This window comes from Aphelocoma coerulescens, chromosome 4, assembly GCF_041296385.1.
Source record: "Aphelocoma coerulescens isolate FSJ_1873_10779 chromosome 4, UR_Acoe_1.0, whole genome shotgun sequence".
NCBI classification, from domain to species: domain Eukaryota; kingdom Metazoa; phylum Chordata; class Aves; order Passeriformes; family Corvidae; genus Aphelocoma; species Aphelocoma coerulescens.
The window spans coordinates 3,040,173-3,063,319 of NC_091017.1; the positions used below are offsets into that span (position 1 = coordinate 3,040,173).

The 23,147-nt window shown below is 41.7% G+C and overlaps 1 protein-coding gene across 1 annotated transcript in view; it reads right to left on the minus strand.

Annotated features, from left to right (window-relative positions):
- Positions 1-9,394, minus strand: part of ARSJ (arylsulfatase family member J) — a 51,139-nt gene extending 41,745 nt beyond the window's left edge. The window contains exon 1 of the mRNA XM_069012528.1: positions 8,812-9,394. Coding sequence (XP_068868629.1) covers positions 8,812-8,861 — 50 coding nt within the window. The 5' untranslated portion in view covers positions 8,862-9,394. The remainder of the gene's footprint in view (positions 1-8,811) is intronic.
- Between the last annotated feature and the right edge of the window lie 13,753 nt (positions 9,395-23,147).

Sequence of the window (23,147 nt, forward strand, 5' to 3'; positions counted from 1 at the left end):
CAGCACCCATCAGTTCTTATCCATTCTCAGAATTCCACATTCCTCCATCCCTTTTCCAAGCACAAGGCTCAGCTTCTGTGAGAGGACTTTAGACAGACAGAGCTGTGCAATAAAACCAAGCTGCTCTCCCAGGTGGGTTTGTGTTTCCTTCCCCACGCTGAAATGAAAACCTCCTGTCTCCTTGCCTTCCCGTTCGGGATGAATTACCTGTGCAGGCCCTGCACTGCCAGCTCTGGACTACTGACAGTATCATTAAGCTCAACTCCACCAGGGACAAATCTCTTCAGACACTGAACAGTAATACTTTTATGCTGCCTTAGGAGTTTTGCAGCATTGCACGTTGCGTCAGGAAGCAAATCCCTCTCCCAGTGCAGGAAAAGGCACGGGCAGAGCGTTCAAAGAACGTGTTGTTAGAGGTCCCTCTGTGTTTCTAGAGAGCAAATGTTGCCTTTTCTTCTGGAAGTGCTCAAGGCAGAACAGGCTGCTCCTCTTCCTTTGCTGTTTCCTAAGAGTTCAAAATAAATCTCTGAGTTGTGCCACAGGCATTAAATGTTGTGTGAATACCCTGTGCAAGCAGGTGTAAGGGTATTGACAGCTCCAGGTACCTTCCCAAACCCAATCCTGGAAAAAACAACTTCCTGTGGAGTGTGCAACTAAAGGCACACTATAGCACAGTGCCTACAGGTAAGATGAACGCGTTTTAACTAAGGGGTGGTTGAAGTAAGATCTGTTGATGTCCATGGAACATCACGGACATGTAGCTATGGAGCTCTAATGAGCTATGGAATGCTCTTGGAATGACAGCAGCTGCTGTAGCATCACAATTCTGCAGTTGCTAAAACAATTGCCTCGACTTAGAGGAAGTTTTACTAATTTAGTTTCCTCCATACCCCAGTGCTAGGCCTTATAAATGCTGTGAAATAGAAACTATCACCACATTCAGCAGTAAAAAAGAAACACAAGAGAGGAAAAAGCCCTGAGAAACTAATTTCCTCAACTGGGTGTCAGCAGTTTTTGTATCAGTCTACAAAAGCCTTGAGTTATTTGATCCTCAGGTTACATTTCTTCCCTGAAAATGGGCTTTAAGTGCATGTATTTGGCAAAATCTACTCTTAAAGCTGAAATAATTTGCAGCTGCTGGTGGGGCAATGTTGGGGCCCTCCCCCTGCCATGTAGTCGTGGGAGAGGGGCCCTGGGCGGGAGACCCAGGGTTTCCCTGCCCCTGGTCATCCTCATTCCCCATTGGCTGGTTTGTGTTCCCCTGCGTGGGCAAGGACCCTCGGGTCCTCACTGTAACAGTTCCTCGGCAGAGCCTGGCCATGCGGCTGGGGAAATAAACATCTCTGAAACATCTACCAAGGATCTGTCCATATCTATTTCCTTTCCACAGGACTCCTGGTTTGAACACGTGTTGCAGTATCCACACTGTAACAGGTCAATAGTTTTTTATATACATATATGATGGATAAAACAATAGTTCTACCTGTCAGTTGTCGATGTTCTTTATTTCACAGCTTCTTTCACCCACAGAACTCCTGCTACCATAAACCCTCAGAATTCTGGGTAATACAGTAACATACAGTAACAACATGTATGGTCTAAACTTCCACTGTTTCAATTGTCATAAAATAAAAACCTAAATTGTGCAACAGAACTGTGTTAAATACAAGAATCGAGAAGGAATGTGTCGCCCTTTTTTTCAACATGTAGCAATGATTATTTATAAGTAAGCTGTATCCATCTTTTGGTTTGGGTGAAGAGATATAAAATACAAGCTCTTTTCTACTGTTATAGGAAATTCCTTCTAATATTGTCTCAAAGTAAACAATTATAAATGTATTCATTTGATTGCCAAAGCTCTGTATCTTCAGATCATGGATCAGGCACCTAATTCTCATGGGATTTTTTAAAAACATTTTTGTTTAATACATTTTGGATCCTCTATCTCTTCTGAATTTTGAGGTTTTAATGCATTTTCCTTTCATTTTTTAAGGGAAAAAAGCAAGAACACTCCCACATTTTTACCACAAATAATCTCAAGTCATGTTTCATTTGCCTCTCACACTCAGGTTCAAGCCCATAAGTAAATTTTCAAATGGTGATGAAATTGTTAAAGCCAGCAGCCCAGCAGCTGTATTGTATGTATTTAGCTGTATTTCACCCTTATCAGAGGCAACATCCAAATGTTAGCCAACATTAATGATAAAAATGGACATACCTATTTTACACAGAAGCAAAATATCAGGTTTAGAATAATCATGGAAGAAGTAGAAATGCTGTGTAATTCACTAAGTTACCTCTGACTGAGCTGAAAAAGGTAAACCATAAACATGGATTAATTGAACATCATTTATAGATTTTGATTTTACTAGCAGAATGCATCGATTAAAATTTATTCCTAAAGTTATTATTTGGATGCTTGAGCTCATCTGTAAAAATCAGAGTCTGTGCAGAGGCAAACCACACAAGTTGCTTTCTGAAAATCAAAGGGGCCTGTGTTTGCTTAATGCTGAGGCTGTCACTGATTAAAGATGGGCTTGGCAACTGTGTAAATGGGGCTTGAGAAGACAATTCCCTGCTATGGCAGAAACCTGGAGCCAAAAACCTAGGAGGTCTCTTCCAGGATGACCTTGCTTGCAACTAACTCCAGTTTCTCTCTTGTGTGATTTCAACCGTCCTGATGAAGACATTAATTTCCTTTCTTTGGTTTACAGCAAATCATGTCGATCTCTGGTTACAGCAGAGCTCTCACAATTACTAGCAATACAGATCAAATCCACAGTTCTGTTCCTAGATGGCTCATTTCAAATACACCAAACAAATATCCCATAGTCCTCATTCCAAGGATACAGTAACTTGGATATGCCTGGAGACATGGAACAGGAAACTTGGTTCCTGTCCATCTTTTATGACTAATACTGTGGGTGTATTAACTCTCAAGCGGAAGGTATTGTGCTGATCAGACTTTGATCCAGAGCCTTGATCCCAGTCTACTGTTTCCAATGCACAGCGTAATAGTCAGACAAAGAGTCCCTTGGGTAAAATTTTGGGGTTAAAAAGATTTAAGTGTGCAAGGTTGGAACCAGCTCACAGAAACGAGTAATATATGGTCGGTGGAGACTCATATCACTCAACATACATTGCTCAAGGTTTGCATATGGAACTCCAATGATTCCCAAACTACAGGACTTTCTCTTCACCTGCTGGTTGCCACAGACCATTGAACCACAAAATTCCAACACATCACACACAGAGAGCTGTAGGGATGGACAAGAAAATGCATTCTGAGGTAGCTGCAGGAATGTTAAGATGGACTAAACTCCTCGTGAGGTCACTTTTTAACTTGAAGTGCCAGGACCCCAAATACTGGCTGCCAAGTTCTCTTGGAGTCACTTCTATACCCTGCAAAGGGACACGAGTCACCAATCAGGCTCCCGGAACGCTGAAATTTGCCCAATACAATGAAGTGTCAATCCAAAACCACCCTGGTACAGCAAGCGGTGTGCTAGGGACAGGGAGTGCTTGGCTTTGCCTTGGAAGGAATCTTTCAAGGTTTGGTCTGGCAATAGCATAAAACTGAGATCCTCAAATGTTTTCTGGGTCGCAGCCACTAACACCTTAGGAATAGCTCTGTCCTGATGCACAGGAAAAGCACAGAGGAGGATTATTTTTGGGGGATCTCCCTTCAACCTAATTTATCATTGACTGGGTCTAGGACAGGATCAACTAGAAAAAAGGCTTTCCCTGTGGGATTTCACTGAGACCATGTTATTCCACTGACTTTCATAACACTCAGGGGAGCCTCAGAGATCCAGATTACTTTGCATTTTGGAAAGCCCAGTGAGGTCATTACCAGAGATTTAAGAAAAACAATATTTTCATTTTATATTTATGATCTTTTTTTCCACTTTTTGTATTTTAAGTGTTGGTATTTAATGGTTTTTCTTTTTGCCAGCTGTTCCCCTATAAGAAGGGTGAGCTATAAAACCAGTTCCAAACTGTAGATGGTTTCGTAATCAGATGAAGTTAAGGGCAGCAGCTAGGGACAGTAGCACTCAATAAAACTTTACTAGTTAAATTAAAACTGGCACCAGTATTTTCTCTGTTAATATGATTAGCCCGCTGGAAATTACTGCATGACACACTGTGCTTCGAGCAATCTGTCGCCTTCCTTTGTTGTTCCACTGATCACAGAGATCTCCTTAAGGACATATTTATATGTTTTAGAAATTCTCCAGGGAGAAAATGTAATAGAGCACTGATGCAAATTGCTGCAATACCATGTACTGAACCGATTTTAGAATATTATGAATATTGCTGTTTCTATGGAAATTGAGCACCAGTTTATAGATACAAAATCCAAATTCACACAGGCAAAACCCAAGCACAAACAGACTCACGCGCACACGCACACTTGCTGAACACTTTTGGAATCAGTCCAGGATGATTTATTTTCCAACAGTAAATTTCCTCCATGTATAAAATTCACTAAACACTGTGAGCACTATGTACAACACTTTACCAGGATGAATTACACCCTGGGAAGTTTTTAATGCCAGGATAGAAGAACATCAGCCAAAAGGTAAAACTGGGGGGGAACTGGGGTGGAGGGGGGGGGGAATCCCCCCCATATTCCTGCTTTTAAGCCAACCAATCTCAACATCAGTGTCAATTGATCCTCCTCTTTGTAAAGAGAGGCAATATAAAACAAGCCTGCATATTCATTAGGGCTTCTCAGTAACATATAAGCAATTTTAAGTGAAAAATTAGGAAATGCACTTAAGCAAGGTCTAAGAAAAGAACTGGAGTTTCCTAACTTTAGAAGTAGAAGAAAAGCTCCACAGGAGGATTTGAGAACAGGCAAGTGTGAAGCTGGCTCCTTACTGAACATGAGCAATTTGATTTCTGGTTTTGCATTTCCCAAGCAGCTGCCGTGTTTTAGGTCCATAGCTCACATCATGCAGTTTATGACTGGGACATATCACACATCTATTACCTAGGATGACTAATTATTTGGAAATTACTGTGGTGAGTAATGCCAGCAGAATTTGCTTTATTGCCTCAGCATAGCTGAGCTGGAAAATGCCTTATGGATATATCTAACTCCATGAAGACAAACAACTTTATAGCCATCATTAACACAAGCTGTAAATGCTAAACATGCAATTCTGTAGGAATTCTTAGAGGCATGGAAGAAACCCCTGACAGCCTATGTGGAATATAACCCACCCATGCAACCTCTCTGCTGTCCCATCTACAGAGAGGGAAGCAGAAATACTGCAGCAATCAGAAAACACAGTTGTGATTTGCAGAAACATGGGGAGTTTGTGTAATTCAGTACAGATGTAAGCCCGGGGTAAGTCTGTCAGCATAATCAGGATTTTCACACTATGTGAGTGCTGCCTCCAGGCATTTGGAAACACCTTCTCCCTGCTGGCTCCTCAGAGTACCTGCGAGTGGAATGAAACCAGAGCTGTGTTCTGCACCATCTGCTTTACCCCACACTGACTGTGGCCCTGATCCTGCACATGCTGTCATTCACACTCAAAATTCCTATCATAAACAGCCCCGCTGCTCATGTGAGGCAAGTACAACACACAGATGGTTTTTGACAGAAGTGGAAATCGTGCCTCTTTAGGGTCACCACGGAATTGCTGACGGGTTAGGAATGGGTCCACAAGTGTCATTACACGATACAGAAAAACATGAGGTAAAAACAAATTGCAGAATCTGTGTTTCAATCACCAAAATTAATGGCAGCCACAATGCACTCACTAAGCAATAAAGGGCTCTCAGAAAACGGTTTGATAAAAAGGAAAGCAAGTAAGAGGCAAAAAGATCCAACCAGTAAGGATCCAACTGGTGCTGCTGAATTAAAACAGGCCAGGTCACTCTTTCCTCTGGTTCTTCATGGATACAAAGTTGTAGAACGTAATCAGAAGTACATATGGGGTACCATCAGCCTTATCCTTCTAATTCTCTTTTCTGGCAGACCCAAACCCTTTCAGAGCACAATCTCCTTCTGCTTTTCCAAACACAGTCACAGGCTTGGAGACCATATTTGGCAAAGGTGAGAAAGCAAGGAATGTAAAAAAAAGTGCAAAGGGAGTAGTTTACTTTATGAAGCAGGCATGTTTCTCCCATTTTCCTCTATCCCTTTACAATTTCTCCAGCCCATGCTACTGAAGGAAGGACGTGATTGAAAAAAGCTGGGCTGGGGCTTAGGGGTGCACTTCTGAGCTCTGTACAGATGTCTCATATGATGGAGAGCTATTAGGTACTACAACAGTACAAGCTACTAAGAGGCACCTCGTGAATAATTTTGTTCACACAGATACTGCTAAACTCCCCCTCCCCTCCCAAACATGTGGAAGGTTTAATGACTACACAAGGATCAATTATAAAGGTAAGGAGGTTTTGAGCCTATACAGTTCAATTTCTGGAAACAGTAAGAGCTTTTTAGTTTGCCAAATGAATTAGTAAATGAATATAGAATTGCAGAGTTTTCCGAGCCTTTGGAGAAAAAATTAGTGGTCGTGGTTGGTACTGCCATTTGTTAAAAACTGTTCGGGGATTCCTCTGGAAACACAAGGAATTGCTTTCCATGTTCAAGGGCCAGCCGAAGAAAGCGGAATAGACCAAATTCATCAAGGCTGAGCACTGCCTCCTCCGTGTCCCACTTTTAATGTATGTTTAGTGTGCTGTGTGAGACCCATGGGCTCAGTGATCCTCAAATCCTGCAGTTTATCACGGGTGTGCTGCAGCACAGGCACCCCGGCCTAGAGGAGATTTTTTCCAGAGGGATCATCTCTTTTTTATTAGAGTTGCCCTAGTACTCTGACACCACCACAGTGTCATGGAATCGTTCTGAATCTCCAAGGTACTTCCCAAGCAGTGTTTTCTGAACCCTCACTTCCATCTGGGAAAAGGGGTCTTGGCCACTTAGGACCCAACTGCCCTTTCCTTTTAACAAATTTTCTAGGGATTACACTGCTTTCTTGAGGGATAAAGAAAGAAAAGAGAATGGGTGGTTCAGCCAGTCCCATTCTGAGTGAAACTACAACTGGGCTCAAATGAAAGTTTCAAAGCACACTTAATGAAAGAGACTGCTGGAAAGGGAGTCTGGAACAGAGACTACAGCAATCACTTCACATCTGTGGCTATTTTCCCCATGAGCCATGAGGAAGTTTGGGCCTCTACCTGTTGATTCATGATGAATATTTGGGAGGAACAGAAATTACTAAATATACAACACAAAGTACATCCACAAACACCACATGTACTCTGTTATAGAAAACCTTATTAGGCTGAGTATGTGAAGGCTCTTTGCAAAGCAGCCTTTGAGGAGATCCTCCCTGGATTTCTTTCATTCCAGACCGCCTGAAATACGGGTGTGAGAAGTGCAGGGGTGAGAACACACATCAAGGTACCGTATGACTACACTGCTTTAGCATGATCTGAAATTGGTAGGGAAACACGATGGTATTTTTTTACTAGGAACTGAGAAGAGAGTTGACAGCACAAAGTGAACCCAAAGGGCAGCTCTGGTTGCTTATCCAAATTGTTATAGTGCTTCAGAGGAATTTTTTATGCAACAAATTACACAAGAATTTTGAATAGGTTGTTCTCTCTCAGGAGAAAAAGAATGAATTTAGAAACCTTATTAAAAATAATCAGAGATGCTCTTATTTTTAAAATGTATGAATGAGGTTTTCATTTCTTTCCTATGACAAAACAATTTCAAAACAAGATAGAGAAAACTCCACATATTAAAAATTCATTTTTTCAATAAAATACCAAAACCATTTTAAAAATTAAGCTCAACCGCCTCCCAGAATGAGAATACATATACTTTAAGGGGGATGGGGCGGGGGGGAGATAAAGAATCTTTCAGCCCAAGTACTTATTGAAGACCTTATTTAAACTGAGGTCATTGCAATGCCTGTGATTCCTTTGCAGAAAGGATCTGGAGAGAATGAGTGGTTTCAAGGTGAGGGCAAGTGACCTTTCCCTCCTCCTATGCTCACTTTCCTTTTGTCCCCTGCCTTTCAATTACAGAGCAGCTTGACTGCCCGTGCAGGGGAGGGAATGCAATCCAGGTAACCCTCGGCCAACATCACCTGCCCAGAAGTCTAAATTGGGCACACCCATGGATTCTATTTGAGAGTTACCTTTGATCACATCGTGTTAAACCTTGAATTACTTCATCTCCACTTATTACCACCCCACGCCAACCTAAAATCTTTGTGAAAAACACTGTCGTATCATCATTCTAGTACCTACCACCAAGGAACAATGGAAATAAGGCAGTAAATTCAAAGAAAACATTCAGTTACTACACTAGTGCAAGTCTTGGCACATCCCAAGATAAAACAGAGAACAGTGTTTGTATTGTGGGCTGGATTTTTTTAAAGGAACAATGACAGCTAAGTTCCATGATAGAACATGGTATAAAATCTGCCCTAGTGAACTGGCACAACCCCATTTACAGCACGTGCAGAATCACAGAATATGCGGAGTGGGAAGGGATGATCCATCAGGATCATCGAGGCCAAGTCCTGGCTCTGCACAGGACACCCCCAAGAGTCACACCCAGTCCAAATGCTCCTTGAGCTCTGGCGGCCAAAGAGCTGTGAAGCCAGTCCTTAATCCTTTTACAGTGTGTGCGCATTCCAGCCGTGCAGGGAATCCTAAATCCTTCGACAACAACGCTACCATTGTGTTGTTTTCCATTTATCTGCCAAAGCAACTTCCTTAAAGCCCAGCAGAGAGTTAAAACAATCCCAAACCACAAAAACCAGAGAGACTTACGTTTGCAGCGGGCACATGGGATCCTGCTGTATTCCAGGAGCACATCTCATGGAAAAGGGCTGCTAGGAAGAGCCCATGCCTGGCACCGCGGGCCCTTACCCCTCACACCGTGTGGGCGCTACGGGGCCGCCCTCCCGCACCCTGGGGGCGCCACGAGGCGCAGCCCCCGAGGCCTAGGCCGCGGGCCGGGCCCGGCGGCTCCATCCGCCTCCAGTCACTTCCATCGTGTCCCGGGAGAGCCCGTCCCGTCCCCGCGGGGCCCCACGCCGTCCCCGCGGGGCCCCACGCCGTCCCCCGGAGCGGCATCGCCACAGCCCGGGCGGGGATCGCCCCCACGGACCGCCGGGGCCGCGCCGGGCGCTCCCACCCCGCGACATGGCAGCCGTGTAGCCCCGGCCGCAGTTCCGCGTTACAAAGGGGTTAGCAACACCTCCCGGCTTTCCTCCTGGACCGTGTTTGTGACTACGGGCTCCAGGGCACCTTTTCCGGGACACGTCGAAAGGCTGCGCTGGGAAATGTCTCTGGAAAGCCTTCGAGGAGAGAGACCGCGGATTCTGTAAGTCGCATCAGCCCAGCTGGATCACAGAAGAGCCTCCAGACAAATGAGATTGTGTTGGCACAAGCTGGGAGCACGGAGCTGCAGCGCCCAGGGCACAGTGCCATGAAATCCAAGTGCTGCCAGACTCCGGGCAGTGTGAAACCAGGGGCTCACCTCGGAGAAATCCATGTGTGCAAATCCAGCTGTCAGCCGCTGACATTGCTGCACCTCTTTCCTCAGATAGCACCGTAATTTAATTAAGTGTTGATGTGTTCTGGGTAGAAGCCCCTCAGCAGCACTGCTTCTGAATAAGCCATTTCATTTTAAAAAGGGAATAGGAACAGAGGCCTTTCCCATATTACAGAAATATTTTGGAACCAAAGTTGAATTCCACTTATCATTGTTTTCACAGTAGTTGGATTTAAACTCAAAGGAGAAAAAAATTACATCACAAGTTATATTCCTATAACTCATTAAGGGTGATTGCAAAATCAGTGGAAAAACTTTAACCAAATCTCCCAATATTGTGGGAATCTGTTTTGCCACTGTTTTCCAGACTTATCAAAAGACAACTCTGCCTTGGTCTTTGCTTGCTATGTGTAAGATGGTCTGTGGTTGGAGAACAGTACTGGAAAACAGTAAGCTGTTGCTATAGGATACGTCCCTTTTTCCAGCTAAAATTGTTACATTTTACATCTGGGGAAACCTCTGGAGCTGATTAAAAGTAGCGTGAAGAAACCAAGATGCAGATTTACAGCTACTTCGTTACATGTTTCTTCCTCTAAAAAAGAGAAGCCACCCCCTCTCTTCCTTGCATGTATCTTAGAGTCTTTATGGTATCAAATGCAGGCCAAAGGAACGTATGGCACTCGGATTTCTTCTGGATGAGGTCATTGTGATGTAAGGTCTCTTTTCCTCCCTCTACAGACACTTACATGCTGTCCTCAGAATTTGGCCATTACATTCCAGATAAAATTATCACTTTCCCAGTCCTCAGTATCTCCTCAATTTTCTGTTTTAAGTCAGTGCCGGGAGGACAGCCACATTCCCTGCACAATAGCTGACAGATTCCTTGGGTTCCAGCCAAAATGCTGCTTTGTAACTGGTTCTTGCTATGTTTTGGAGTCACTTCAGCCCCTGAGCTGCCAACTTAGTTGGGAGTTTTGGGGGTGTTTTCAGGAATCATTTTTCTAAGAGCATAAAGTGACCTCTGTAGCCCACTTATTCCTAGTTTTGAGAAAATTTAAGCTGCTCTTTTTGGAAAGAGAAATTAGGGTGGTAGCAGGAATTTGGTTTAAAAATGAAACGTGCTCTGTGACAATAACCAAAAATACCATCAATACAGGTTTCACAGCCTGTAAGATAGGTTGGTCTGTATCATCTACAGCAACTGGTGCTGGAGTTGCACATTAGCAGTGATTGTACTGGCACACGTTTTGTGATACATCCTGTCTGTACCAGAAATACCAGGCATTGCATACAGGGAATGAAGAACAGTGGGAAACAGGGCTTTGTGCAAGCTCTAATTATATACATTGGATTAGGACTAGAGCTGGTGAACAAAAGAAGATCCATCAACAAAAAGTTATTCCGAGGAAGAAAAGGGTGTGGGGATAGTACCAATCCACAAATAACATACCCTAAAGGATTTTTTTTTCTCTCATCAGAATACTTCCTCTGTTTTCACATTTCTTCAAACAGATAGAGAAAAAAAAACCATTTAACTTTATTGTTATTATTACTCTTAATTTAAAAAAAATCAAGTAGCGAGCAGTAGCAGGTATTATTACTTAGATCCAGTTTATCTCTTTAGCTATGAAATCTCCCCCTGAATTGCACACTAGCTCCCATTCACAGGGAAAAGCTGCTCAGGAGGGCAGTTGCAGCAAGGGCTGGAGCCCAGATATGGGACTGTGCTCTGCAGGGAGTGTTGCCGGTGGGTTTAGAGAAATCGTTTAGCCCTCACTATCTCATCACTGCCACTTGTGGAGCTCTGACCTGCCCCACAGGTGCTGCGAGGCTCCGGCAGCATTCATTAGAAACCGGAGATTTTCAGCTGAAAGGCCCTACTAAAAATATTATTGTTTCCATAGCAACAGCCCGTGCGATACAATGGGGTGGCTCTTTGCAGGATATTGCCAAAAGATCAGAGATGAGAAACTCACTTCAACCGGCAGAGCTGCAATAGAGCAAAGGACCCACAAAAGCCACTGCTATTTATATAACCACCTCTGGCTCTGCTTTGTGTCTTTGTGCAAAGCTCCTGATTCTGTCAGTGCACCATTCCAAAGACAAACTTTCCAGTAACAGAGAATAACAGGAGCAGCAGTACCTAATGCAGTACATAAAGTTCTCCTTCCGTAGGTTTCATACTAGTTGCCAAAATACTAATTTATTCATTTTGCTATGACTCCAAGCACCTTTAGAGCCATGTGAATATTTGAACTTGAACTACAGCAATATATTGAAGCTACAGAGCGGCTGCCCGGACTTAACAACAGAATCATGATTGCTTGAGGTAAAAGATTTCGTAAATACACACCCACAGATAGGCTTCAAAATTCATAGCCAGCCTCCTAAAAGTTGAATTTTGTAGAACTGCTGAACAGTCGTTAGCCCTTAGGGTTTTAGAGTGGGATTTAGTGGGAATTACTAGGAGAAAAGCTCTTAGTGGGATCAGAGCATTATCATTTGACAGCCTGAATGGATGTTACACCTGACTTCAATCCCATTCTTGAAACTCTGCCTAAAACCTAGATATAAACTAGGAAATCAATCAACTTGGCCTTCATGAGGACTGTCCTTGCTCATTATCTCTAACTTGAATAAACAAGAATTTTTGATATGTTGTTTCTGAGTGAATAGTTGGAAGAAAATTTTAGCAAATTGCCTTCCCATCCTTTGCTCTAAGTTATCCCATTTTTGTCTCAAAAATTGGTCAATCTGCCAAGGCTTCATATGAAAATGAAAGCAAAGCACAACTAAATGAGGACATTTCTTGGAAGTTTATCTTTTTAAATGATTGCAACAAGAGGGCATTGGAGTTAAAGCGCATCCACTGTTTATCCTTTGTGTGGAGTGGCTGCCTGCAGAAAGGTTCAGTTTACATTATTATAAGTCTGGCAAGAACGGAATAACTCAGAGCCAGTGTGCCTTGTTCAGTTATTCAAGAAGCAGCATTCAGCAAAATCCTTCTACAAATATCTAATTGGCAACTCAGGCTAATGTTATTAAATCGGCTTCAAACACTCGTTTAGTTGCCAAATTGTTTGAAGTACAGTAGAACATGGGGATATTGCCAGGGAGATATGGATTAGCAAAAGAAGAGAAATATAAAACTTCAGGGCTAAAAATAGAATTGTACTGAGGAAAAAACAATGGTTTTCAATTAAGAAGTGAAGTTTTATCTCTGATATTTATAATGAGATTGGCATTATAAAACAGTTACTGTAAAAAGGTGAATATATAGCAAAGAGGAATTCTCTGGAGACAACCTGTATTAATATAGCTTACATTCCTGTAATCTGTATTAATATGCATTTACTGATCTTGCAAAATGCAATCCCTATCAGTTGTCCCACTACGGCTTTGAGTAATTTACATTCAGCAAGGCATTGAATCGTGTGATTTCAAAGGGATGTGAGCACATACTTAAAGTTAAGCCTATATAAGTGGAAAGGGATAAACTTCAGCATATGCTTAAATGCTCACTGAATTGCAACCTCCACTCCTTTGGCATTTGGCCCATTTGCAGGGGTAATTTCATGGCTTGTTTCCTTTGTCTACAAGTGATTCCGTGTTTTGCTGTGTAAAACACATCTCCACTTAATGTGGAGGTACCAACTTCAGGTATAGAAAAAACCAATAAAATAAAGATCATGTTTTATGGACTTTTTTCAAACTTGGCATCACCTACCCAAGGCAGAAGTCCAATACAGAAGAATATATATATATATATATATATATATATATATATATATGTTGGGGTTTTTTTTGCAATCAATGATTGCATTTCACGGCAAAGTTCCCCTTTCTTCCATTTCTTCCACATTAATCCCCAGTGATTTTTCCGAGAACAGAGTAAAACCTCCCTCAACATCTGACCTACAGTGGTTTTTGATCTGCCAGAACAAGAAGATCGGCATTATCCCTCCCGTCCTTCACACTTTACTGTGGATGGAATTACTAGGTAAAATCTGGCAGTAAACAAGGTTGCAAGAAGAACTCTTCACCATGAAAATAATGAGTAAGTTAAATTATCCCTGTCCCACTTCGCTGTAGGAATCAATGGTCATAGCTAGAACAGCACAACACAAAAAATTTAAATTTTTTATTAAAAAATAGCATAGGAATAGAAGTGAATAAGAAAGTAATGTACATTCCTAGTATAAATATACTACTAAGAGGAAAGAAAAGTGTTAAAACTTTTAAACTATTGTAAGTGGATCGACACCATGAAAATAAAAACCTGACGAACAAAATGCTTTAGAAAAATACAGAAAATCTAACACTGAGCAATTGCATCAAATTGAGAGATAAAAGCACTCAGTATCTCTGAAAATTGATCTTGCAAGCATAGAAAGAGCATTCTAAGTGTAGCCTGACAGGTCTTTCAGGGACTTGAGAAACGTAAAGGCGATTGAATGCAGTTCTTTTATATTTTAATTAAAAGAAACATTCCATGCAAAGACCTAATTTGCCAGTTTCCAGCCTAGACTGAATTTTTATAGGTGAATTTGAAACTCTTCAAAATAAGGGTTTATATAATGGAAAGGCTGACACAAGCCTGACTTCAGGGATGAGAACCACAGCATCAGATTTTCCTCTCTCACTGGAGAAATTACAAATGGCTTCAAGTAAAATTGAGGTAAAGAAAAGATAAAAATGATCAGCAGCTCTTTAGATGCGCCTTGAAGAAAGCACTTTTGAGTGGCAAGTAAGATCAGATTCTAAAGCACATAAAGCAGGTGTTTGCCAGCATCATGAGAAATAGCAGGGAAGAATTTTGCTTTTCCCTGAGGCAGATCTTCCTTGGACATGCACTGGGAAGGAAATTGAACACAAAAGCAGTAAAGCTGCCCTGAAGAAATGTAGTAACAGGTGTTGGCAGTGCCAGAGACAGAGGAAATGCCTTCTTCCAAGCAGCTCTTGGGCAAGACAGTGTATGCTATCAAGCAGAAAGCAAATTCCCTGGCAGGTCCCTAACATAATTGTTACTCTCAGGATTTCAGCAAACAGCTCTCTTGGCTTCCTTGCAGCTGCTTGCAGAAACAGGAGTACTGCAACACTTCAGCAGCTGCATGTCTGCAGGATTGTAGGAAAGCTGGGTATAACCCCGAGCTTCCATTTTTTGCTCTGTGCAAGGGAGAGACTTGTGCACAAAGATCTTGTTTCTCTAAAGATCTATTTAAAATCACTTCTATTTTTATTTCTAATAAACCTTTTGGGGTTTGGACAGTAAAACCATCTTTGTCTCCTTTTAGGGAATCCACTGCAGCAGAGTCTAGGATGTTCCACTGCAACATCCTGGCCGACTTTGGATACTCAGTCTTGGCCTGTGAGTTTGCTTATCACGGTGGATGACAATGGGAATTTAAAGAAATCCAAGCAAGCATGGAGATTTTCACTGTTACTGTATTCTTCCCTGAATCCCTAGTGGTGCTGGTTTTCAGAAAAGCAACTGAATGACTGAATGGGAATCAGTGGTTTCTTTGGGAAGTTTAGGACAAGAGTTAAGCAAATAAACAAATGCTGTAGACCAGAACATTTAAACTGATGCCAAAATAAACCCAGACAAATGCTGTAGTGATTCAGGCTCTGGAATTGTACATACAAGAATGTTCACAAATGTTTTCACTCTTTCAACAATAACAACTGAAAGTTACCACAGGCACAGAGTGAGTTATCTCAGAGTTAATTCTTTCAAGTGGGAGCAGTACCAGCCATGGCTGTGTTACCTTGGTGAGATTATGTGACACACTCAGAGCAGAGCACATTCTCCAAGTGTGTCAGTCACACAGGTAAACTGAAATTCTCCAAGAAACTACCTAGGCACACCTTTGCTTCGAAGACAAGAACTCTTCTTGTTCCATTATGAGAGATGCTTTTCCAACCCTCCTGGTGAGGAAACTCCCTCATTTCTCTCCAACACCTGAATGCCCAAAACCTGACATTCTGCACATTCCCACTCTGCATTTTTTCAAGAAAGTACACTTAAATTATGATTGTGTAAGTCTCTCTTTACTTTTTCTATACCAGGCTAGAGATCTATTTCATGTTATCCCTTTTCTGCTTGTTTGGAGCCAAGTGTGGAGGAATAAACCACTTGGGAATGACAATATGAGTGAGCCGTGGGAGACTGCCAGACTGTATTACAAATAGAAAACCCACTCAGAGTGGGACAAGGTGCAGTATAAACCAGTCTGAACTATCTCAAAAGGCAACAAGAAAATTTCTCGTGGATTCAAAACCTGTCTTGCCTTTTTTTCCCCTCTCCTTTTGATTTTCTGCACCTCTGCGTTTCTTAGGTCTGGTCATGTCTGAAAGCAAAGTAGTGACTTCTGCCAAAAAACCTGTTGCCACAGGATTTCCAATACATTTTGGCAGGTGCAAAAGATAGATCCCTGCATGTTTACTCAGTCAAAGTGAAAACTCCAGGCCTTCAGAGATTCCTCCAGTGCAAGTTAGAATATGAGCCTAAAGCAATTTCCTTCCTTTTGTAAAAGTCAGGGTCACCTTTGAGTTAAACAGAATCCAGAAGGATTTTAAGCATTGGTTTATTTCTTCTAATTTCTTTTAATTTCCTTCGTTCCCTTGCTGGGATTTAAGAATCCCAAAGGGAGCTACAGTTTACCACAGCAGGAGGGTGCAGACAAATATAAGAATCTATGTTAATAATAAAATTATCCGATCTTGCTTTCTGTTGCAGGTGCCAGAGGAAATCAGTCTCATACATCCTCTCCAACAACCGAGGATCATTAATCATAGCAATGCTTATTTTTCACTCCTTTTGAATGTATGTGCAGTTTCCCTAAGAACAGCAAAATGCACTCAGTTTTCTGTTCTGTGGTCTTACTATAGGCTGGGTCAGCACCTGCATACAAAAATGCTCCTGAAAAAATACCACAGGGAGTGAAAAAAAAATAAAGCAACTTGCAAAATGCATAATTTTATGGGAAACCCACAAGCCATGGATCCCACTCGACTTGAAATCAGTTATAAAACATCCTTTTAAAGGGAATTTTCCAGGCCATAATTTACTTGGTTTGTTTTTGTTTTTTTTTTTTTAATTTTATTTCCAATGGCAGAGCAATCCTTCAGAAATGTCCTATGAAGTTATAGCAGGTGACTGTCTTCCAAAAAAAAAAAAAAAAAAAAAAAAGTAGATGTGTTTTTTCAAATTTCAGTATGTCTCTGCTGCTTCAAAATGCTTTAGTAACCTTTTGAAATGCTCTCAAAAGCAATCAATTTGCTGAGATGATAATCTACTGAAAAATAAATGACTCAACATTGATGTCCTTGTTTTCATTCCTAAGAAGCCAGATTTTAGATACAATTTCTGGGTTTAGGTTCCATGCTTTGCTTAACTCAAAACAAAGTTCTTAAATATGTTATGAAGGAAAGGGGTGAAGCACAACAGGATTATGTATTGTCTACTTTGTTATGAAATGAACCTGAAATTCTTTTACTGATTTTTTTGACTGGCTGTTGCCTATAATGTAACACTGTTTCAAATATCACTTCCAGTCTATGTAAAATCATTTGAGAGGTGTAAATGTAATTCCTGGAGGGTGCATGACAAAGTGTAAGTGTTACACTTGTCATCATTCAGAGCACAGAGGTTAGATAAGAAATGGAATTGGGGACAATATTCGGTACTCCCTGTGAATCAGGAGTGTAGTAAAGCAAGTAAATAGGAAGGACCATGATGGTTATTACATTGATTTTGTTCCATGAATAAAGATAGCTTTTTGGTCTCCAGGGATGGCAGCTGCCTAAAAGAACACAGATTGCTTGGGATAACTTACATGGAACCGTATCACAGGGCAAACAATCATTTCACTACAGTGGGTAGAGCAAGAAAGAGCTTGTGTGCACCAGGAGTGTGTAAAAGGCCATGGAACGTTAAGCTGCAGAGCTGAGTGACCTTTCAAAGCAGTCCTGAAAGAGGCTCACACCTTGTAAGTGTCAGAAACCTCTGAGGGTCCTGGAGCTTGATGCGTCTGACTCCTCTGTACTCAATCTTCCAGTCACCAAATCTGACCAAGAATGCAACCTGAGCTCAAGAGCCTTATGATTCTTTGCACCCTGATCACAACTGATTTTATTCCTACCCTCTGGTAAGAAATCCACGCTAAGAACTACACTTGCATTTGTGAACTGAGAATTTCATTTGGGCTCAAGGATGTGGCAGAACCACATCCTTTAAAACACAAGTCAAAAAATGCTGTCTTGAAAATTGTTAGGGAAGCTTTTAAGTGCTCTGGAAGATTCGAGAAGCACCCCGGTAATTAAATGAGGGGGTTAATGAATTAATAACTGCTGTGAGTTGAAGCAGACTGTCAGCCCAGTGTGATCTTTTGAAAGTTACAGTGAACCTGCAAGTGAGTCCAAGACCACCCTTCCCCTTGTGGCACCAGCTGGGTGGAGGCTCTTCTATTCAAACCTGAGCTCTGCCACTGTGCAGCCAGCAGAGCTTTTGTTAAAAGACAAAAGGAGGGGAAGAAAACAAACTGGGTGTAACTTCTTGGGGATTTGCATTTGTCTGGGTGGTAAAAGGCTGAGGGCAAAGTGTGGACAGTTGGGAAGCAAACAGAAAGCTCAGCCAAGCTTTTCCTTTGCTTAAAAAAGGAGAGAAGAAGAAAGAAAAGAGGAGTTTATGCTACTGCTATGAAGCCAAATTGAAGTGTTTAGATGTTCTTCTACTTGAAGAGATTTAGAGAAGGTCTCTGAAACGGCTGGGACAGTCAGAACTTCTGCCACCACAGATGGTGGCTTTCACACTGCCACCTTCTCCGACATCAGATGGGATGAATGTGACAGTGCCAGATACAGAGGAAGGCTGCACAGTGGTGAGGAAAGAGAATTTCCCTGTCAGCAGCCATGAACGGTGAGATGAGCTCAGCAGCCACCTACAGAATTCCTGCCTCGGTTGAAATCACCCAGAGAAATGCCTGTGTGCCTCCGACAATCCAGACCCAGCCTCAGGACCTCCCCTGCTTCCTGGAGAGCCATTTGAGAAAGTGTCAAGCTCAGCTGAAATCAGAAGCAAATCTGCCTTAGAAGCAGACAAGACTGACCCACACACAAGCATGAAAACTACACATAAAGAAGTGAACTGACTTACAGACCACTTTAATAAAACATCTCTGGCGTCAGTGTCCCACTTATTTATATAAGAGAGAGAGACAGCTACTTACTCTGACACTTATTTACTGTACCTACTCCTCCCTGCTGTGAGAGGTTCAGAACAGTTGTGCTTAGGCAAAGGTATTTTCCTTTATTTCAGTAGCAGGATATGCAGGGATTCTGGAGAGGGAACAGTGTTAGATATTCACTTTGGGCCAGGGCACACCAGTTCAGGGTACCAAAAAGCAAAGGCTGTTTCTTCAGCAGAGACATCACATGTTGCTTTAGCTCATATTTGAACAACTGATTTGGAATTCTTCCCTCACGAATCTAGGCTCCTCTCCTGTCCTGGGGGACCAAGGATTGTTCCCTAGCACACAGCAGTCTCAGCCAAAATGGAGCACCTAGACAGATTTCTACAGCAATATGATCACTCTGTAGTCATTTCCTGATTCTGATGCACCAAAAAGAAACTGTCCCAGTTTTTTTATAGAGTAATTTGAGCATAAGACACATTGTCGGGTCTGAAAGGCAAAGTATGTGGCAAGACTCAAGGGTAAAATTGAAGTTGGTGGCTAATTTCTGTTTTAGCAGAAGGCCTTGGTGCTATGTCTGATGCAAAAAGTGTAATTATTTTTATCTTTGAAAAGAAACATAATTTAATTAACAGAGTGCATGCTCACCACACAGTAAATCCACAGGCAGTTAGATTCTTGCACTGGCAGAAATGGGGTGTGCTTTGAGAGACAGAGCCAGACCTTAATGACAGGAATGTTTCTGGAATGGTCACAGTGGCGAGTCGGTTAAGAAAAAAGCAAACCACACTTTTCACAAGTTCTTAAGCTTTTTTACTTTGCTTCATCAAACTGGATTTGCTTGGATTTGGAGCAATTGGGCCAAACCACTGGGAGATTTTCAACAGAATAAATAATATGTTTGAATCAAAATCACAGGAAAGGGATTTTGGCTGAAATACTGAATTGATGAGATAGAAGCATTTTGCTACAATCTCAACATTTGCATAAGAACATCTGACACGCTCCATATCTGCCCTGCTCTGACCAGTAAGTAAGTTCAAGCACAAAAATGTCAGATCCATATATCCCAAATTGTTTTACCAACTATTTATTCATGAGCAGAGTAAAGTCCAAGGTAGAACTATGTGAGAAGATTAACAAAAGGTGGCATTTCCTTGAATCATCTGTGCCAAATAGTATTGTTTCTGATTCCGTTACTCAGACTAAGACTTCTGCAACTTTTGGAAAGATTTTGAAACCCAAAAATATTAATAAAATTTTTTAAGAATACCTTTTTGCTTTCAATCATCCCTGTACTTGTTCTTAAATATATCATCAAACAAAAATAAGTTGATTACGCCTACCTTTTGCCCACGAATGTCTGGCAGTCAGACATTTATTTTAACTAAAAGTTAGTAATTGTGAGAAAGGCATTGCTAGAAGCAATGAACAATGAACAAATTTCTGGCTTTATTGTAATGAATATTTATGATACCTTTCTCAAAGGATTTTCTCTGCTCTTCTCAGTATACCCTTGCTCATATTTTTAAACAAGATTTTTTTTGCTGAGATGTTGTTCATATCATGCTCCTTACAACCCTAGCTATTTTCCAGTTCATGACTCAAGCAACTGAGCTCTTATTATTATTAAAAGGCAGACATTTAAGACATAATCTAGCTTGGGTATTTCTATAGAAAGGACATTTCACTAGGAAGTTTTTGCTTTCTTTTCTGAGCCAGCATTTAGTTAAAAACATCCCTATACTACTGATATTAACCAGCTTTTTCTTTATTACCACTGGCAAGCAGCAGCATCTTATATTCCTCAGAATGCACTGTGAGGCAGCAGGAAGAAAAACCACCATGTGTTTGTTGAATGGTGGCAGGGAGAGAAAAATGAAGCAGTACGAGACAAATGGTGTGGGAAAAAAATTGTAAGGGAGATTACAAAGTTTTGTGAGACCTTGTAAGGACAGTGACATTAAAAGAGAAAGATTTTAATGTAAGACCGTTCTTTAACTTCAGATGACAGAATATATGGTATCAGGAGAAATTTCCAGTGCCAGAAAATGGTCTCAAATGCTCTCCCATCTGAATCCAGTACAGCCTCAGATAGGTGGTCCTGTGGCGTAGATGGTACAGAGAAAGACACCCTGGGAGTGAGCCAGTTCTGGGAATTTCTGCACCAGAAATGCAGGTAAAAACTACTGTGGGGAAATCTAACGTGTGTATGTCTGCTAAAACCAGCTGGTATTTGTCCTTTTTTATTTAGAATTAAAATACACATTAGAATAGTTCATCATAAAATGTTATGGGGTTGGAAGGGACCTAGAAGCTCATCCAGTCCCACCCCTGCCATGGGCAGGGACACCTTCCACTATCCCGGGTTGCCTCATGCCCTGTCCACCCTGGCCTGGAACTGTTCCAGGGCTCCAGGGGCAGCCACAGCTTCCCTGGGCAGCCTGTGCCAGGGCCTCACCACCCTCACAGGGAAGAAATGGCTGTTAAGGCTGGAAGGAACCTGTGGCAGGCAGAAGAGGAAACCTTGGCTAAGGCGCTGGGGAGGTTGGTCTGTGCACATCAGAATGAAGGAAATTGGCAAACCACTGGCAGGAAGTTAATGGTTGTGGCTGCCCACATGTGGCTGAAGTACTGTGGAGCTTCTGGGTTCCCTTCCCAGCCTTTTCCCACCTTTGCTGTTCTGTGCCAGGTCTGTGACCACTGGGGAGAGTCAGCACATTCCTGAGCTCCAAGTGCCAGCGGCAGCGTGAGGTGAATTCATCTGCTTGTCTTTTATGGGGAATCTTAAAAACATAGTCAGTGCTGTTCCAATTTTAGGGACGCAGAACCTACGGCACACGTTGGGGCCGCGTGACGCAGAGAGCTGTCAGAGAAGCCCAATCCTCATGCTTCTCCTTTTTTTTAACAGCAGCACCACTAAAATGTGTGATCTGCTATATGAAGCTGTTGTTCTCAGTCTGTTTGATAGCAGGAATAGCACATAGAATCAGACATTTTCTATTATGGGCTATCCAGCTCCTTTCTGAAAACTACTGGAAGCACTCACGTTCTTTAGTGACTTCATCTGGTTCAGATAATAAATTACAGAAAATTGATTTCAAATTTACAATCTCATTACTAAACTCTAAACCACCAAATACCAAAGAACATTTCTTTTTTACTCAGTTAATTCTAAGCATATATTCATGGCTTATGATTTTCTGCTAATTAATTAGGCCTGGGTCCTACACCACCCACTGATTACTGCCTGATGTACAACAGTAAGTCATTAAAAATCTTTAACTGAAGTCCTATCAATCATTCTACAATAGATCTTCACCAGCTTGTAATTTGTGTACTGTGTTTCTGCATAAACAATGTGCATCTTGTGTTCCTAGGTATGAAACTTGTAAAAAGTAGATTTTATTTCAGCACCAGTCTACTATAAGGACTCAAGCTTACAGACTCCAGTCTTGCAGCAAAAAGAATTGGACGCAACCATTTTAAATTCTCTTGCGTCTGAGGTGTTTTAGGAATTGCCAAACATGGAGCAGGACACACGTAGCTCCTCACAGAGTATATGTACAACCCAACTGAAATTAAATGTAAATAAAAATACGGTGATAGCTGCAAGGTAAAATCAGTTCCAATGTTCTACCTACGACTTTTCAAAAAAATTTTGGATATTTTGTAGACATTACAATGAGTGATGTTTCTCACTGATAGATGAGCAGCATTGTATATGGCTGCATTAAATCGTATTTTATATACATAGCTCCAGCTTCCCAAAGTTCCAGATGGCACCGTACAACCTCCCTGTCCTACCATTATTTCCCATTCCAGAGTCTATGTCACTGTCCCATTTTATCAGCCATGGCTCAGTGTTTGCTCCCAAACCATCGCTGAGGACGTTGCTTAGTGTGGTGGCTGTCCCTGCCCCATAACCCCTACTTTGCATCTTGCACTTCCATGAACAATTACCCTGCCTGAGTAGTTGAGTTGGAAGCTCTTTCTTGCCATTGTATTTGTTTACTGGAACCAGGTTTCATTAGCATCTCTGCAAGACAGAAGACTGCATCAACAGATTTAAAAGCTGCTAAAACCTATAAAATCCAATCAAGAAAGCAATCCCTAAGGGAGAAAATGATTGAATGCCTATAAAGGTACCAAGTTCTTCTACCCAGATGGATTTTTTTTTTCCACAGAATTCTGCTCTATAAAGCCATTTGAGGTGCAATTCTGGCACCATTGGGTGAGACCTCATTATCTGGGAGATAAAGGGACTGTTTACAAGGAGAGGGAGAGCTCGGGGCCACTGAGTGTGTTAGAAGAGCGTTTCATTTGAGAACTATCAGGTCAAATTGCTTCTACTTCTTATGTTATCCAACTGTGAAAAATATTAGTATGCATGCTAGGTAGAAAAACAGACTAAA